The sequence below is a fragment of the Sparus aurata genome, chromosome 1 (assembly GCF_900880675.1).
Source record: "Sparus aurata chromosome 1, fSpaAur1.1, whole genome shotgun sequence".
NCBI lineage: Eukaryota > Metazoa > Chordata > Actinopteri > Spariformes > Sparidae > Sparus > Sparus aurata.
The window spans coordinates 11,096,981-11,116,047 of NC_044187.1; the positions used below are offsets into that span (position 1 = coordinate 11,096,981).

The 19,067-nt window shown below is 43.8% G+C and overlaps 1 protein-coding gene across 4 annotated transcripts in view; it reads right to left on the reverse strand.

Annotated features, from left to right (window-relative positions):
• The window catches only part of LOC115585913 (protein sidekick-1), a 251,660-nt gene that overhangs the window by 160,511 nt on the left and 72,082 nt on the right, over positions 1-19,067 (reverse strand). For all 4 annotated transcript variants that reach the window (XM_030424570.1, XM_030424559.1, XM_030424587.1 and 1 more), the window contains exon 2: positions 1,307-1,463. In XM_030424570.1, the coding sequence (XP_030280430.1) occupies positions 1,307-1,463 (157 nt within the window). The remainder of the gene's footprint in view (positions 1-1,306; positions 1,464-19,067) is intronic.

A 19,067-nucleotide genomic window follows, 5' to 3' on the forward strand; every position in this document is an offset into this window, starting at 1 on the left:
GATACAGCGTCGAAGACGATACAGTAGCCTTGTCAACAGTGTTCTGAAAAACAAAGCCGATGCTGCCTCGTTGTTTGTTTTGCGAGTCAAACTTGTCTCGTGATGATTCCATTATAACTCACAGCTGTATGTGTATAAAATGAGAGGCTACTGTAGCTGATGCTGGAGAAGGAAATGTAACTTAAGCTTGTATTAGCTTGAATTATTTCTGTTTCCACCGCTGCTCATCTGACTTCTTCACTATCCAGTACATTAAACAGCATAAGAGGTAAATAAAAGGAATAAAAGTATATTCTAAAGAGAGGGCAAGGGAGGGGACAAAGTGTGTAATACTATCTACGCCAGTAATATTTTGAATGTGAAAGAAGAACGGACTGATTTTATGTAGCACTTTTATCTAGATTACTTTACAATGGGTCTAACATTTGCTCTCTCTCTCTCTCTCACACACACACACACACACTCCCTTGCTCAGATACAAATGGGCAGCAAGCCAGAATACAAGGCACCAGCCTAATTATCAGGACCAATTGGGGTTTGAGTGTTTTGCTCAAGAATACTTTAACAAAACATATTACAGGAGGAGCCAGGGATAGAACCACCAACTCTTCAATTAGTGGACGACTTACCTGCCTACATTAAACTAACTAAAAGAAAAAGGCTAACAATTCCAGATGGTCTCGCATTCACACACGCGCGCACACACACACACACATACACACACACACTTGCATAGTCACTGCACTCCGCCAATTCAGCACAGCCCCAGCCTCACCAAACTAAACTAGCCAGAACGCTGAGAGCGGTCCAGAGCTACACGAAGCCTCCTGGCTCGAACAGCGACTGCCTACAAAATGCTGGCTCAACCTCCCTCTCCCTCAGTGTGTATGAGTTCCCGAGATTCCCTCCATTTCTGAATGATGTGAAAAACAATTTTGCTTCACAGCTGCAGTTTCGCCGAGAGGGACTGCTTAGCTCTTACCAAGCATCACACACAGGGACAGCGGGGCAGAGGAAGAGAAGAAGAGGGAGAAGCTCGGACTTATTGATTGGATCTCCTCTTCCTTCCCCAGACCATATACATATTTATGGTGCTAATGTAATTATTAATCTCACTTTGGCTCCACTGTCTAAATGTTCCGACCTTCACTAAACATACTCCATCACTTACGGGCAGCTGTTTTCCATGCTTCAGGCATGACTGAACACAAAAGGATGGATACAGGGATAAGAGAAAAAGACATCAGCGAGTGAAACAGGCTGGCTTGGATTGAGAGATATTCATAACCAGTTATTGACAACTGACCTGTACTGTTGGGTCCAGTCGGTGATGTTGCTGTTGTTGAAAGTCCAGCGGTACTGCAGAGGCCAGCTGCCTCCAACCAGGCAGGTCAGCACCAGTCTGTTTCCCTCCAACACCACCTGCTGCCGCTGTCCACCCCCGCGCAGGTAGGGAGCCACCTCTGACAGACAGACAGAGACAGACAAAGGAAACATAGTTATCATTTGAAAAAGTCGGCGTTAATCATCCTCTGACAGTCGAGCAATTTTTATCTGCATCCATCCACAACAAATAACAATGCAAATAATTAATTTATGCCTTTGTCTTCTGCACAAACACTGAGTGGAACAAAACATTGACATACCAATGTAGCTTGACTTCACCGTACGTACTACCCGACTGGAATGAACATATTCGGTAATACTGCTGGTAAGTGCCACTTAGCAAATGTCAAGGCAGAAATAATAACACATTTTACATTTACAAAAGAGGTCCAGCATCAAACCAACAATAAGTGTATACTTGCTTCCTGCTCCTGTAGCCAAAAGCCTGAACAGTGTAAGTCTGTGTGTGTGTGTGTGTGTGTGTGTGTGTGTGTGTGTTTCAGACAGAGATACAGAGAGAGATGAAGAGAGAGTACTCATCTAACTGGATTTACCGGGACTCTGTTTGGAGATCGCCCACTCTATTACTGAAGTCTATCAAAGCATTCCTCTTCCTGCAGACTGTGGTGATAAAACCTACCAACACATCCTGACATCAAAGTTTCCTCTCCAAATATCTGTAGCGTTTTGTTTTGACAAAAAAGGAACATGGACGTATTTGTTGCAACGGTTTGAATGTTCATTGTTAGATGGATCGCACGCAAACTCTGACGTTTGTACCAGCAGCATTTAAAACGGTCTTGGGTGTGCCGTGTTTGACGTTAAACAATATCATAAATTGTGACATTACTTTTAAACCATATCTGGCAATAAAGGTGTACCCCGAGGAGCGACACGCGCATGGCTGATGATGCGTGTCAAATAAACTCATGCCTATTGTTTCCTATGTAAGCCTGAGCAGCAGCCACATGTGCATGCAGACACGCATCACCATGTTGCCATGTCCTATTTCCCAGCACTGATGCGCATCAACGGTCCAGAAAAGCACCAATCCTATCACATTTACTACTTGGAACCACAGACAGTAACTTGACTACTTCTTCTGTCTGCACAGACCATCTGCTGTATTGCTGGCATCGATTCACTTACATCAAATGCCAGTGTATACTGCACTTGAGGCTTTTCAATAAGACAAAGGTCAAACCCTAGCTTGAAGTCACTTTCAACCCAAATACAGAGCTCAACAATAAAGATCACCCGATTGGAAATAGCTAAGGAGTGAGCCTTCTCGCTTCTTTCTCATCTCTGTTGAGTTTCACATGTGCAGTACTGACTGGTACTCATGATTAAATTGTGGCAGGTAAAGGCACGTATGGGTTGAATGACAAGCAAACATCTCAATTATACTGGAAACGGGAGTTAACGTTTTCTGATTAACAAAAAAGTTTGTGGCTTTGCACCTTGAACACATTGTGTCCTCGTTCTGAGTCATTACTTAGAGGCAAATTGGACATGACAAATAACTTTAATCATTGTTATTTTATAACCATTTATATAGAGGCAAGCAAAAATTGATTTTTGACCCACTCTGCCGAACGTGTATCTGAAAAAAACATCTACGTCGAAAGCTAAAATGTTTAACAAGTTTAAACATCCATTTTTCCAGATGTGCGGAATTTGAACATTCCTTCACACACAGTGGCTCTTCACCTCCACTTCATCTATTTCATCACCATACCAATCCTATCATAATTTTCAGTGCATAAACCATACTGCTACAGTCAAGCTTCACAGGCGTTTGAAATCACTCAGCCAACCTTGCGAGATACGTTTGCTGAATAGCTCGGCTGCAGCTGCTGTCTAAACAATGCCATCCAGTCTTTAACTCTTGGCTCAGGTGGTCAGACCTGGCTCACCAACACACAGCATAGAGGCATCAAGGCTAAAGAGTCTGTCCACAGCAGCTAGTGCCGAGGCCTGGATCCACAGCATCAGGGTTGTGGGGGGTAGGGTTGTAGACAATGAGATTTATTCAACCCATCAACTATTTACACACACATACACACACAGGCTGGGTTATAGGGGGCAGGCTTATCTGCTTGCTACAGTATGTATGGACAGGTCCATAACTCTACGGCAGAGTTTTACATCCTCCCTTTCTCTCTCCTTTCCCTGTCAACTCAATCTTCTCTCCTCTCTGCCTTTTCAACTTTCTCACTTGAGTCTTTCCTCCGGCTCTCTCACTTCGTCTCTGTTTCCTTCCTTATTCCTCATTCCCAGTGGATGTCTCAGGGCCACCTTTTTCTCCCCTTCTCATTCTCCTCTTTCCAGTGTTTCGCCCTCTCTCCCTCACTCTTTTAGATTGATAGCTGCCTGCTCCGTGCACAAAAGGGAAATGTTCCATCTTAGAAAGATTTATATGGGAGTGTGTTTACGTGTGTCTGGGTGTGTGTGTGTGTGTGTGTGTGTGTGTGTGTGTGTGTGTGTGTAGGGGCGAGAGAGCAGTGTGTGAGCATAAGGATTTATTTGGAATATTTTGTTTCCACAGACGATGGCTGGCAATGCAGACTCCAATGTCATACTGCTGACCAGCACTGTAACTCACTGCTGCCTGCCTGCCTACGTGTGTGCGCGTGTGTGTGTGTGTGTGTGTGTGTGTGAGAGAGAGAGAGAGAGAGGACAGAGAGGGAGCAGTAGTGCAACAGCCTTAACGGCTCACCAAAAAATGACCCTCAATTAGAAAGCCTGGTGCTCATACACTCTGTACAAACAGAGAGTCGGGAGATGCGGACATTCTGAACCTGCCTCCATCCTCCCCACTTATCAACCACTTTTCTTCATACTTCATATATATTGTACAGCTGCATGTTGCCTCCGCCTCCCCGCTCCACTCCTCGTTGCCCTTTAGTCCCTCAGTCTACTTTAAAGAGAGTCCATCAGGATCTACAGTTAGAGATAGAGAACTCTACATCTGAGAGGCACAAGGTCAGCCAACAGCATGTTTCACTCACTAATGGCATCTGTCTCTCTCTCTTCCCCAGCTGTCTGTCTCTCTGTCACTTAATGTCAACGCGTCGCTCTCTCCCCCGCACTGTCTTCCCTAACCTGTCTTTCTTCCTGTGCCATTCGAGCACCTGTCTGTCTATCAAGACCACCGCCTCTCGCTGTTCCCGCCTCCTTCTCTTGTTGCCCCTCGGTCCATCTCTGTCAAAGTGTGTGGCAGCTCAAGGTCTCTGCTTTTTGTCTCTTTGGGTGGGATGTTGCCTAACAGAGAGATCGGCCTCCAAATGTGACAGGACAGTCAAGAGGCGGACGTGCACGCAAGCGCATGCAGACACACACACACACGCACTCGCGCTCTCTCCACAACGCAACGTGCGCGTCTCCGCTCTCGGCCTCATGAAGCTGCTTAGGCAGATTCGGGGGAGGAATTCAATTTGCCGGGGAGATGAGCTCTGTGATAGAGTGGAGAGGGAGGAGAGGAGGATGAAAGGACAGGAGGAGAAGAGGAGCAGGGTTGCCGCTCCAGGGCTGATAGTCCACTACGATTCCACTCTCTCCTCTCGACTCTCCGCACCTTTACATCGAGCGCATGTGTGGTAGAAATTAGGCTCGAGAATTGATGACTTGTCCTTTACAAATGGGCCAGCGATGATCATTATTCTTACACCGTGCTGCATTAAATATCCCAATATTAATTCTGAAATTTTACTGCGACTGTAGAGCCGTGGCGAGAGGTGAGATTTTTCTTTGGTGGACACGAGGTCAAGATGCTGCCTGCCTGCTGACGGCGGCGGTAAAGATATCGGAAGTTTTGAAATTTGCCCACTTTGGCTGAGGTGGTCAAGAAAACCCCTTAGGTGGTCAAGTTTGCATTCGGATGAGCAGAGGAAACCCCGTGGTTTAAACACATTTCAGAGCATTGACATAAGCGAGTGAGAGTGCAGGGATACAACTTTAGAGTTGAGCTGGGGATCTCATTCTAGCCTGCTTAATTATGTGTGTATGCGCGTGCACCGTGTGCGTGCGTATGTGTGTGTCGGGTCAGAATTAGGGTCACTCACTCCAGAAAAATCACTTTATCTTCATAGAGCTGAACCCCTGCTGTGAGACAGGGCTGGCAGAACTGGCTATAGTCTATGAATACTGATTCACTGATAGCATGTCTCCCTCGCTCTCTCTCTCGCTCTCTCTCTCTCACATACACACTGACTCACCCTTCACCATGAGGTTGAAGGGGAGAAAATAACTAAATCAGACTATTTTATTATAAGTAATACTTCTATGAATAAGCGGGTAATAGTTGCACGGCTAAGCAGTTTTTTTTTATTTTTTTTCTTCCATGGCAAAAGCAGTCTATTTGATTATGGGGTGCAAATGAGTTCTATTCCGTTTTAATCTAATAAGTCTGCCAGTGCTTGTTTCAACAGGCATTTAAAAACACTTAATTGGACTGACAGTGTGTGAGGCGAGAGGAAGAATTATGAGTTGAGTTTTTTGGCGTGTCGCTACCAGTTGGAAAAAGAGGGCCAAAAAAAAGGCTAATTAATTGAATAATATAAAGGCACAGGAGGTGAGAAATTAGATTTTATATCCCCAGTAGGGAGTCAGGTGAAAAGACATTACAAATGTATCGGAATTTCGGCACCTAAGAAATTGTCACAGGTGAGGTTGATAAATACTTACTTTACAAATCTGAGAGCTTACTGCAATCTGAAGAGACTAGATCCATAAAATGACTCTCCTCCTGAATACACACAGATTGTTTTTACTTTCCACAGTCAGAGAGAAAGACATATTGCAATAGCGAGCACCACGAGGACTATGACTAGAGTTATGTCATTATGCAACCCCAAAATCCAATGGGATGACAAATTTCAAATGAGGAGACATCCATCAAGAACAGTCTTGCATGCAGCATTTTGCACGGAAAAGACAAACAACCTCAGGGATATATTAAATTTGGGTAAAATGGTGGATTGAGAGCCATGTGCATCAACAACTACAACTCTGGAGAGAATGAGCTGTGGGTGAGTGAGCTTCACAGGAGTGAGGTGAATTTCAGGTGAGATGTAGCTCTGACCTGAAAGCAGATAAGCTAAAAATAATTCCCTCTCACGGTCAACTCCATCGATATTTTAAAAAGTAATTTCTCCTGTTAAGGAACATTGACAGCCCTGATTTTAGTCAAAAAATTCAAACATTGTTTTTAAAATAACCTTGATGAGATCAACAGGCAACAACTGAATCTAAGGCAAAACGATTCGACTCATTTTATCTCCCGAAATATCAACACCAGGCTGGTCCACAGCTGAATGGCACCACTCTGCTCGATCATTGTTACGGAGCTCAAACTGAAGGAGTCTTTAAACCAAAGAAGATGATGGTTAAGCAAAAGACACCTGCTGCCTTTTGATGCTGATACAATCAAAGCGGCTCGGGCGCAAACCCGCAAGGCTACAGCTGACCCACTGATCCCAACAGGCCACAGCTGAGCTGTAAGATAGCGAGCCCATGGGGAGATGAACGGCCCTGGACTTGAAGTACTGTTTCAGGACAGAGAACAGCAGAAAAGCCTGCAAGAGAGAACAAACTGTTTCCTCCTTTCCTCCGTTGTTAGAAGGAGCAGGATACAGTAGGTGTGGCAGACAGGATGCAGTGTAGAACTTTGATCAGGTGTTTAACTCGTGGCTTTTCAAGTTGGCAGCTGCTTCAATTGACTACTGAATGTCAGACTCAATACAAGAACAAAGCATCTCTCATTGAAGACCGGATAACACCCCTCCTCACCTGTCTTCCCGGTTAAATAGCCAATCACAGCTGCCTCCTCCAAACTTCTTCCTTGCCTGCTCCAATCACGGTTTTAACAAGCCTTGACTGACAGCTGTCTGTGAGGAGGTGGCAGATGACTGACTGATCCCAACGTTCTGATTGGCAGATGTCAGAGCTGGAGACATGTGCCTACACCGTCACACATGCACAGAACACACTCAAACGCGCACAAGTACATAGACGCTGAAGCTTGAATAGTTCAAAGTCGACGCGCTTCACTTTGCTCGCGAGTGTGCTTGCTTCTTTGTGTCAAAGACAGCAATGGTGTAATGTACCGAGAGATATTCTTAAACAACCTCTACTACAAACATTGTCAAGGAGAAACACGTTTGGAAAAACAGACGGAGCTCAAATCTCAGCTTTTTTTCAACTCTGCCTAGCTCCATGCAGGCACAGTTGTAGGTGAGAGGAAACAAACGTGCCCAGATAATACTTAATTATATTGACTTTGGCCGTTTGCCGATTTGGCCAGTGGCTTGTCAGTGTGAACGCCTACCTGAAGATTAGCATAAACAAGATGTTAACCAAACCTGTGAAAGAGCTGCCATTTAAAATGTCAATGTATTGCTTTCTGCTGGGTTTAGTGAACTGTGTGTGTGTCTTTATTTGTTTGTAATGGACATCCAGTCAGAGTGTCAGTTATTAATTTGTAATTAAATTGAACAAGACTTTGTTGTGTTCAACAAGCTGCACAACAGAACATTACATCATTGCTAGTATGAGTATGTGTGTACTCCCAACGTTGCATGTCTTAGGGAGTTATGCTGTGGATGCACCGGGTCACGGGAGTGCAGGTCGGATGGGGGAGGTAAAGGGGATAATAAATGGGGCAGAAGTGTTGCAGCAAAAGGGGGTGGGAGATGGAGGGGTGATGTGGGTGGTAGTGGAAGGAGATCCGATCCCGAGGGGGGGGGGGGGGGGGGGTAATCAGGTGGAAGAGACTGTGATCAGTGACATTTAAGAGGTGGGCCACACTGCAGGGCACATCTGCTTGGAAACACACACACACATTGAAAAAACACACAAACAACTGTCAGCTCCTATCTCCTGATGAGCAGACGGGTGGACAGGAGGAGAGAGGAGGTGAATGGGAGAGTAGGGAGGGAGTGAAATGAATACCTCCCGCTGCGACGGCAGCGTCCTCTCTCTCTGTAGAAAGTTGTGTACACAAGCGACTGTGAAAACACCTCGATACTTTGGAATGACACAAACAAACGCACACAGACAATAATTATTCATCTGTTTTACTCTTTCTTCTTTTCATCCCCCAGACAGCCCCCCCCCTCCTCTTCTTGAGTATCTTACATCTCCTCATTAAAACTAAAATCTTCTGCAGGTAGAAAACAAACTTTATTCATCACTCAGTCAATGTTGAGTCTGTGGACAGATTCCCAAAGAAGGACAACTGAGGATGAGAGTGTTGGGGGTAGTGTGCGTGCCACTCGTACCACCATGTAACGATGGGAGGAGGCTCTCCCAGTTTGGTCCTGAACCTGTCGGACGCAATCACTACACCACCTAAAAATCACAGCCACTGGGCCTTACTCACACATACACACACACACACACACACACACACACACACACACACACACACACACACACACACACACACACACTCACTCACACACACACACTCGACCCAGATCTGCGCTGATACTGAGACTTCACAAACACGACTGCATTCAGACATGTGATAATCTGACAACACGACTCCAGGCTCTATTTTCCCCCATCACACATATTTGTACACACACATACATACAGAATACAAAAGAAAGAGGACATAATGTGTGGTCCTAAAGTGAGACTTTGGCCTTCGGAGAGAATAAACTACTTTTACTTAAGACTCGGGTAGGTTGGAGAAACCAGTAAGAGCTGGATTTTGAAAGTATTCGACGGAATAAATCCTAATGCCTCCCTTCAGTCTTCTCTCCAGAGCCACTGCCCCAAAACACAAGAACGTGCACTGCCTGACTACACCGACTGCCTCGTATCTCTCGCTGGTCATCTGGGAGATGTGTGTGAATGGCTTCTCTGCCATGTTCCACATTCTTTTTTTGTGTCTAATATATAGGTGTATAATCAACTCTGTTAAATGCCACAGGGCAATATATGTACCATGAGCATTCCTCAGTATGAAAAGGCAACCCAGCCCAACAGTAACTGCTCTTTACAGTGAGTGTGTGCTTTAAGCTGGCTGGGACAGCTGCTGAAAGAAGGTCTATCGCTCACTTGTTCTCCGGCTGATTGTGTCCAACCATGTCAGTGTTTCCCACACATAGACTTTACTTGAGTGGGCCACAAAGGTATATAAACAGCCTCCAAAGTAACCGGCAACCCTTTTTAGCTTTTCTTACCTTTTTTTTTTTTACCCCCCAGAGAGAATAATACCATCTGTGACCAATTTCAGTGTTTCCCACAGAATGACTGTTTTCTGACTTTGTTTCACCTGTGACTCTGTTGTCATAAAAGCAGGTGAGCAGCTTGTGGAGGAAGCTTGTTGATCAAAACCAACGTGCACAGAAGGACATTGCAACTTCCAGGTGCATAAGTAGGCCTACATTAAATATGTCACATCATATACGGTTCAGCAGGGACGGGATGTACAGGTAAAAGGAAAAGCGTCCCTCCGTCTGCAAAGGCGAGATTCGATTGTACACTAGTTAATCGATCACAGATGATGATGTTCTCTCAGATGGATAAAAAAATTTAAATAAAAGTATAAAACGCTCATATGGTTCACAGAGTACACTTGGGCAGCCGTTAATATACCTGTACTGACTGCCAAAGTAAAACAAATGTGTGGGAAACCCGTGTGAATTTACTATCGGCACCTTGTTGTTGTGAGACATATACTGAGAGAAAGAGACATAAAAGTGAGGCAAGCCTGTGTGTGTGCATTAACATGGACACTATGTGGGCCGTGTGGGCTTTGTCTAATGTCTTTGTCTTTGTCGTCTAAAGCGTTGGGGAATTTTGGCTACCCTTTGTCCACCATTTTTGTAAAACTAGTTGGAAAAAAAATATATAATTTAACTCAGCCCAAATAAAATGACTGGATGGGGTTTTAACAGGCCTGCGACAGCCACAGATATCAGGTTTCAGGGCATTTGATTAACTGACTGCTGTGTTACGTCAGAAGCTTTTCTATGAATTGAACAAAGAATGCTTTCAAAAATACTTTACGAACCACAGCTTTAACCTTTCTGTCACTTTCTTTCTTCTCATGCTATCGCAACTTCTGCTGGCCAGTGATTCTATTTTACCTTTTGTTTTATAGATATATCTTCTCATCTCCCGGTCTTCAGAAGAGGATCTCAGATCTAAAGGGAGATCCTTTTCTTTCCCTCTCTCTGTTTTGCTAAATTTTTGTCTGCCCGTCCTTTACCAAAGGGCAGGCGCTTTCTTTGGTGCGTACGTGTGGTGCATTAGCCCGGGAACCCTTTACACACCTGTCTGTGCTAGCCATCATCCCCTCTGACAGCTGCCACTGTCCTGACCTTGGGCATTGTGGGCTACGTGGTTTTGAAGTGATTGACGAATCGTATCCTTTCATTCATTATTGAAGGTGGAGATCAAAACCGTGGCATCCGGGATATCGCTGTAACAGCTCAGCAGACCAGACAGAGGTAAAGAGGAGAGGGAGCAGGAGGAGGAAGTGGGAGAGGGAGAAGGTCATCTGAGCAAAGAAGTGCAGGTGAGAAGTAAGAGGTGAGGGAGGGGAAACGCACAGGAAGCAGAAGGGTAGGCATCCTAAACAGCAGCATTGTCTTTTCTTTTTGTTACCAGCAAACAGTCAGTAATGAGCGGTCCACAAAGACTTCATTACCCTTCCACGGCCACATTTTAAACCAGAAGAGGCTAAAATCTGGTAATAAATGTATGAGTATGTGTGTTAGCGGTATGAGTCTTTCCTGGCCTCACGATTCATTCACATTAGGTTCATGCCAGTTGGCTAAAAGGGGGTTTGGAAAAAGGAATGTTCTGTCACAAAAATGTGCAGAATTTTTTCTAAATGGATTCACAGTTTTGCACAAGATTTTCTGAAAAGATTGGCCATGAGCCAAAAGACAGCTGATTCACTGTTGGTGCCAGTTGGCTAATAGGGGGTGTGGCAGTGGGAGTGTCCTTTGACAAAAAACACATAACGTATAAACAGACTCCTGTACAATGAAAAAACTTTGTGGGAAGACAAACACAGCATTTTGTCATGTCCCCTTTTATAACTCATGAACTGGTTGTTATAGATACTTGAACTAAGCAGTGTTTCCTTTTCATTGCTCTGTCTCCTTACATCAGTGCATCAGTTCATTAGTCCAGAAAGCAGTGCAATTTCAATTTGACATACAATTTGCCGTGGAGGTTGTGTGCATCTAAATGCTTGAACTCTTCTGTGCTAGTTGTGCTATTCTGTTTTACTCTACATAATTTTAACTTTTTTCTTATTCCAACATTTGTTCAGAGATCCCGAGGCTCAGTCTGTGTCCAGCCATCTGCTCATAAAAGGCTAAAAAGATCTAAAAATAATATCGAAGGCAGACTAAGAGGTAGAAAAGATAAGTATAGCTTTCTTCACTTAATGACCCTGCCCTGTTTAAGGTCATAATTAAAATACGAATCAGACTTACGTAGAACTGAGGAACTTAGAATGCACGCCTCATCTAAACCTCTTCAGGTCATTCACACCAAGATGTCACATGAGAGTTACTGAGGTCATATGTGAGTGGTTCAGTTCAAGTCACCTGGGGAAGACACATCATATTCACAAAGCCTCGCACCCTTGGGGCATTTTGAACAGGTAGTCTAAATATTTAAGCCTATCGGCTACTTGCAAAGCATCCTGATACCAGATGGTTACACACTTTCTCCTTTTTTTAAATCCATGTGACTGCGATGACTCTCACATGACTGCAACCTGACCTGATATGTGGGACTTTCTTTCTTTTCTTTCTGCCATTTATTTATCCACTAATTGACATATCATTAAGTCTATAAATTGTCAATTCAAAAATGTGAAAAACTGCCAAACCCAAATACACTTCAGTTATTATCATAAATGACAAAGAAAAGCAGCAAGTCCTTCCATATTAGAAGCCGGAACCAGCAAATGTTTGACATTATCGCTTGAAAAATGACTGAAGGGATTATCGAAATAGTTACAGTACAACCAATTTTCTTTCCAGTGACTAATCGTTTAATCCTCTAATCGTTGCGGCTCTAGTAGTATGTGACCCCAACAGTTCTCAATTGACACTGTGGTGTAAATTAAACTGCAGAGGTTTGAGCGTAAAAGAACGAAAGCCCTTAAAAAAGTCTATCAGGATGAACGTCATACAACATCACTCGTGTCTAATTTAGAACTTTTTTCCAGCACTCTGCCACAGAGAGTGAAACAACAAAGCCAATCTTCTCACCTGAGAAGGCGTTAGGGTTCTGACTATCTGACTATCTGACGTCACCCAACGGAGGAAATATATCTGAAGACTGTGGAATGAAAACCCTCAGGGAAACACTGACGTCCGTACTGGCGATGAGTAATTCATGCTCTGCTCGTCTGTACTGGAGCCCAGAAAAAACTCAGGCAAGAACCAGGAGCACGTCTCCAGTGGTCATCCTCGCCATACACTCTGAACTGTGTCCCACTATCTTCACTGTTTCATCTGCCTCTACTGTCTTTTATCAAATCGGCCTTCATCAGTCTCCATCATCCTCGCCCTGCGTTCACCTCTATACTTGTTTCATCTCAGTTCTGTAGCATTGATTCTGGGGCTGGATTGAAGCATTGCTCTCTATTCAAAAGGAGTGCATGTTATGTCCTCTGGCAGTGCCATTTACCTGTTACCTGTGTGGGTGAAAAAACTTAATAGCTTGAAGTTTCACTTCTCCGACCCACTTCACTTGCTAACTCATTCAGTGTCTTTGTCACTCTGCCCTTTTCCTCACACATTTTAAGTAATTTGTTGTTGTCGCGTACGTGGGCGGCTTTTTGGGATGTGTACGTGTGTGGTTGTGTGTGTGTGTGTGTGTGTGTGTGTGGTGCTTACGCTTGACTGTGCATGAGTCCATATGCTCTGTGGATGCAGCAAAAGATGATGTTTACTTCCTCTACTTCCTCCCTTTCCACAGTGACAACATCTGCCACCAACCGCATCACACACCATGTCTTCCTTGTTCCCCTCATTCTTCCAACTTCCCTCCCTCCATCCCTCCCTCTCTCCCCTCGTCAGACAAGGGCAGCCCGGTGACACGACGTTTGAAGGGCAGACTCTCGTCTCGGTAAGCGTTCCTCTTACAGACTCATATTAATTCAATAACACTGACAAATGTCCTTGCCAAGATACAGTATGACTTTCTTTTCTCGCTGTTTACTCACTTCCACATTTCTACACATATGCAAAAGCGTGCAAACAAATATAGATGTACATAGAAGGTCAGACACATACCTATTCCCGCACAGATGTTTCCAGTAATAGCAAACGAGTCGGCTGATAATGACTACGTGCTCATTGTTTGCAGAATAATTTATTGTTTAGCTACTGGATTCCTCGGCGTGTCAGTGAGCTGATGGAGCGGGTATTTTTAGATGTCTTTTGGGTGAAAATTTAAGAGGGCGGTTTAAAGAGATGGTTGTTCAAAATATCTTTAATTATCTCGCTGTCACAAATGCTCTTTGAGACAAACTTGAGTTGCGCTTGTTTGCAGGTATACTTTTCTCATTTTCACCAAAAAGGCATTAATAGCAGTAGTTGTCCCAGTTTAACAAGCAGGGAGGTGGGCGGGTCTGTCATTACTTTCTCTTAGTCTTCATCTCTGAAGTTCTTTCAACAGCACGAATACCACATGCTTTGAGCTACCTGCAGTTTTCTACCAGACACCAGGAGTAAATTGCACTAACCTTCCCTCTTTACGCTCAGACCGAGCCGCGCACAAAGCTGCGCGGGAACATTCCAGTGGGGAATACGGAACTTTCAGGGGTAACTGAATGGATTCTAGGCCCTCGCTCAAGAGAAAAACAACGACAACGACAAAAATTCAAAAGTGTTCACGCACAGACGGACAAGAAAACAGTCTTCGGCACATAATGCAAAGAGACAGGACAACTCACTCAAACTGCATAACCTGAGTTCATGTCATGGTAGCTACAGAAACACACTGTGAATCTGTGTATATGAGTCAGTGAATCACTGGACTAAAATAAGACAGGCCAAACATGGTCACAGAATGACTTCTTTTATTGTCTATTTTCAACTCTTGTTAAACTGCTCATCAGTACTTTGAAATGGAAAATTCTTTCTGTGTTATTCAGAAATGACACCCAAGAAGGGAAATTAGACATTATATACACAAAAAAAAAACTGGATGGGGATGGGGTCATTACCGGTATGCGTTCAAGAGAGAGAAAGCTGTAGTTGGAACAGAGAACTTGAAGAAGTCAAAATAATAAGCCCAATTACAAAAGCAGCACAAGCCCATTCATGTTACAGGTGAGGGACAAGTGAGGGTGAAGAACAGAAATGTCTGAAAACTTCCAAGCTACTCACGCAGTTCAGAGTTCCATCTTCCTGACTCTCTGGGATTTGTGTGTATATGTGGCTGTGTGTACACAGTTATTCATGTGTGTGTGCAGGAAGGAAGCATCAAATGCTTGTCTTGCAGTGGAAATACAACCGTGCAGACCTTAAATATGCATTCATATGAGCTACAGTACTATAGAGGAAGACATGCAGAGACAGAGCGGCAGTCATTGCTATTCCGTGTCCTTTGTGGTCCAGCTTAGTTGAACTCGGTTAAAAAAGGACAAGTACAGGAGAGGACACACGCCACCTCTCACCTCACTCACTCTCTTTCCCTCTCACTTCACTGAATGCCCTCTCACTTCTCCCCCGAGCTCCGATCCTCCCGCTTTTCTTTGCTTCTCCACCTAAGCGTGTGGCCCGTCATCTCCACTTCACCCCGTGCCTCCCCTCTGTCTCATTCCCTCCCCCTCCTGCTGTCATTTAGCATCGCGGCTGATGATGAAGCGTTCCATCACCCCCCCCATGCAGTCAGCACTTTTATTCATTCGCTCCTTCATTCCATTCCCTCCATCTCTCTTGATTTCTTTCATTTTATTATTCATATCTGCCTTTATGATTATGATGACAAAGGGTGAGCGTGGAGAAATACTGTACATGCGAAGCAGCACAGGTGTTCAAACATCAACAGGTGCACACAAGTCTTGCCTGAAAATCTTAAACGCCACGCACATCCACAGACACGGCCAATCTATCTTCTGTTTCAGCCGAACAAAACAAATTGTCGCGGGTCGAGACCTTCTCCTCCTTTAGCGTGTTGATGAGATAAACAAGTATTCTATCTCCCTCTCTCCCCGCCGGTGACACCACATGCCTGTATTAAACGTGACACTCTCGTTAATCCGCATTCAATCAGCCACTGCATCTGCTGAATGCACCCCCTCCGCCGATCCAGGTATACAAACCTGAGCCACGAGAGCTCATGAATAGCTAATAGGAAAGACACAACAACGCTCTGATTCACAGAAAATGGCCTTCACACCATCAGCTTCACTATTGGCTGCCGGTCGCGGGAGACAGCGGGGAGATTGATCGAACATAAAGGGTGAGAGAGTAAAGCGATATGTGTCTGGGAGAGGGAGTAATTGAGTGTGTGTCTGTGTGTGTGTCGGCGTGTGTGTAAATGAAATAGAAGCAATGTGTGTGAGCAAAAGGAAAGAGGAGAAGAGGAATGGAAGATATTATATGAAGTTATTGGAAAGCGAAAGAAAAAGTAATTTCACACGCAGCCCATCTGCCAGTCTGTCTGAAGGGCTTATCTGCACGCATGATAAACAAACTTGATAAATGAACACATACAACAGTATTTTCTTCCCTCTCGCAGGCACACAAGCCCGCCGCATGTGTTCTTCGCTTAACAATATAACAATGTTTTGGCATGGATGTCTTGGAGGAGCCTAAGCTACTGCGGCCATAATAAAGAGGAGCCGGAGATATCCGAGGCAAACGTGGAAAGTGTCTGATATAATCTAGTCTACGTTCACCTTCACCTGTCGTCTTCCCCGTTAACCTCTCCGGCTCACGGTATTCTATAGGAGACCTTGTGTTAGGCAAGGTTATATGCACTTGATGTCACACCTGCCTGGAGGGGTTTACACAAGCCACCATTAACAATGAAGGTAGCTGACTTACAGTGGAGGGTCACACATGGTATAATAATCAAGTTGTGAGTGAGAAATGTCCTTTCTGTTCTGACAAAGAAACTGTGTTCCACTGGTGTGTGCGTGTAGCACAATCATCAATTCTTGTTGGCCCAGGGCTTATTCAGAAAGGTTTGTTATACACAAATGTTAACTGTTGGTTACAAATACTTAAAGTCAGCAAGTGTCAATTTATCAACTTTATCTTGGAATGAGCATCGACGGCTATTTATTGAAATGCAGAAGAGTAAAAAGATGAACCAGAACAACATCGATTTGATCCGAACCACAGTTCACAAGGGTGGTAAAAGCCAAAGTAATGATTGATTTGATCCATTCCAAAAAATGAAGGACGATCTGTTCGGCATGCTCTGTGAGAGAAGACCGACTCGGCTCTTTTTTCCGAGGAGATGTTGTGATTAATTGAGGTAATTCATTTATTGAGTTGTCTGTGTTTTGAAGATGGTTTCTTGTAAGTGGCTTGTTAAATGACTGATAGTTTTTAAAAATCTAAACGTCCAAAGTATTTCACAGACTTTACGATAGGAGTAAGAAATGTCCAGAACATTTGATATTTTGGTCTTTTTTGCTTGTTTGTTTGTTTTAATTTCTCCCGACAAGTAATTCTCCATCATCTGGTCGCCTTATGTTATATTTTGTCTTGATCAGCTTCTTCATAGCCTACATTTTAACATCGATTTCTTCTTAATTGTCTGTCCTTTTTCACTCAAGGTCAAGCTCTAGAATACACATTAAACTAATTCATATCAGAATATTGTATATTGTTATGCTATTGCTATTGTTAACATGTTTATTTTGTCCATAGATGATGCTTAAAAAAATGGTTTCAAATTTTTTGTGGGCCCACAGTGCCATGTAGACAGCCTACATACAGTACCTCTACTGTCTGATTCAGTGTGATCTCATTCAGTAATGTGACTTAATTGGTCTAGGTGTAGCTGATAGTATTTTGAGTGAGTGTCCACATGGGTCTACCACCCTTTTTAAGATGGCCTTTACTATTTCTCGTAAGTTAGCCCTGATGAAAGTCTTCGTACCGAAAACGTCGTCATAAAAAAATCCTCCTTGATTGCAAGTGAGGTGAACAGTGTGCAGTGAGGTTTTTGTCCCAGTGTTTTGGTCTCTGGCATAGTGACACGTCCGCCTCTGGCACAAGCTGACAAGCCATGCATAGCTGGCAAAAGGAGGGGTTTCTCCTGTGATCTGAGTAGAGGAATCAATGAGTGTTTATGAAGAAAAGTCTCTCCACAAGCCGGTTATGACAGCCAAAAAATCACATCTATAACGAAAAAAACAACACACTTCAAGCTGAGTGACACTCATTTTGTTCAACGGTGACGTTGACAAATCAAGACATTTCTCAAAAGGGGCTGTAAGTAGATCAGTATCATAAGGGTTTACGGGACTGAGAATGGAATAAACAGTGGATGTTTATTCAAAGCAAAGAGGCACAATGACAGCACAAATACTGCAACAACTGCCATCGTTACTGGGGGGGGGGGGCTCTTTGCATACAAACTCTAAATATCACTTTGATAAAGTCTAGTTCTAATTAATCAAGCTAATCAGCAGGGGACCTGGCAGCTAGTCCTCCATACTCCGCAGTCTCTCTCCCGGGCTGGGGCTCTGCAGCAGTTTCCTCAATGTGGAGAGTCGCTATGGGCTCAGGAGGTTTTCTTGCATATTAAAACTGCTCTATAATACCGGGAGCAAAAATGTGAACATGGTTGATGGCAAGGAAAACACGCACAACCCGTCATCATATGAGTCATGCAGGTAACTAATTGAAACTTCCTGGGAGTGCACAGGCTTTAAGTCCAGCTTCTGAAGAGAGTTTCAGACAAAAGGGAAAGCGCTTAAGCTCACCAACCAGTTCACAGAGATAATGGAAAGAAAGACTGTCCTGGTGTGTTAAACACTTGTTATCAGAGCAAATAATAAAATAATACTTCATAAAGGGATACAAGATATATACTGGGCAGATAATGGGACACTTTTATGATCTGCTATTTATCAGCTATAATGAAATTACGGCCAATAATAGTCGATACTATGAAGCCAAATTGCTTTCATTTCATGCTGAGGGAAAACCAAACCCACAACTTATCCTGTCCACAACCGGCCTCCAGCAGACTTCTGCAGGCTTCAAGAGAGTCAGCGATTCAGCAATTCACACTGTGCGCTGGCTACATATGACAATCTACTGATGTAAAACATAACAAACAAGCATCGGCTCATCGTTTTTAACTTGTTTTTAGAGGTTGTCATCACAGCTGCTCGTGGCACAATGAAATAACTCATGCAGCACCGCAAGTTGTCGCAGCTGTGCTAACAAACGTGTACAAATGCAACTTCATTATAGCCTTTAAATAATCCATAGAGATAGTTTTGAATGCTCTCTTTGGTAGACTGAGGAGGAGTGATGGATCATGGAACACAAAGCATCAACTCGAGAAGGCGTTCTGACAACCTGTCGCCGCTTAAAAAGTGAGAGCGCCTTACAAACTCTTATTTCATTCATACATAATCATCTCCTGAACTAATCTCAAACTTTCCCAAATCTGCTAGCATGAGAATGTTTGCACAGTTAAATGTTCATAATCTCGTGCTG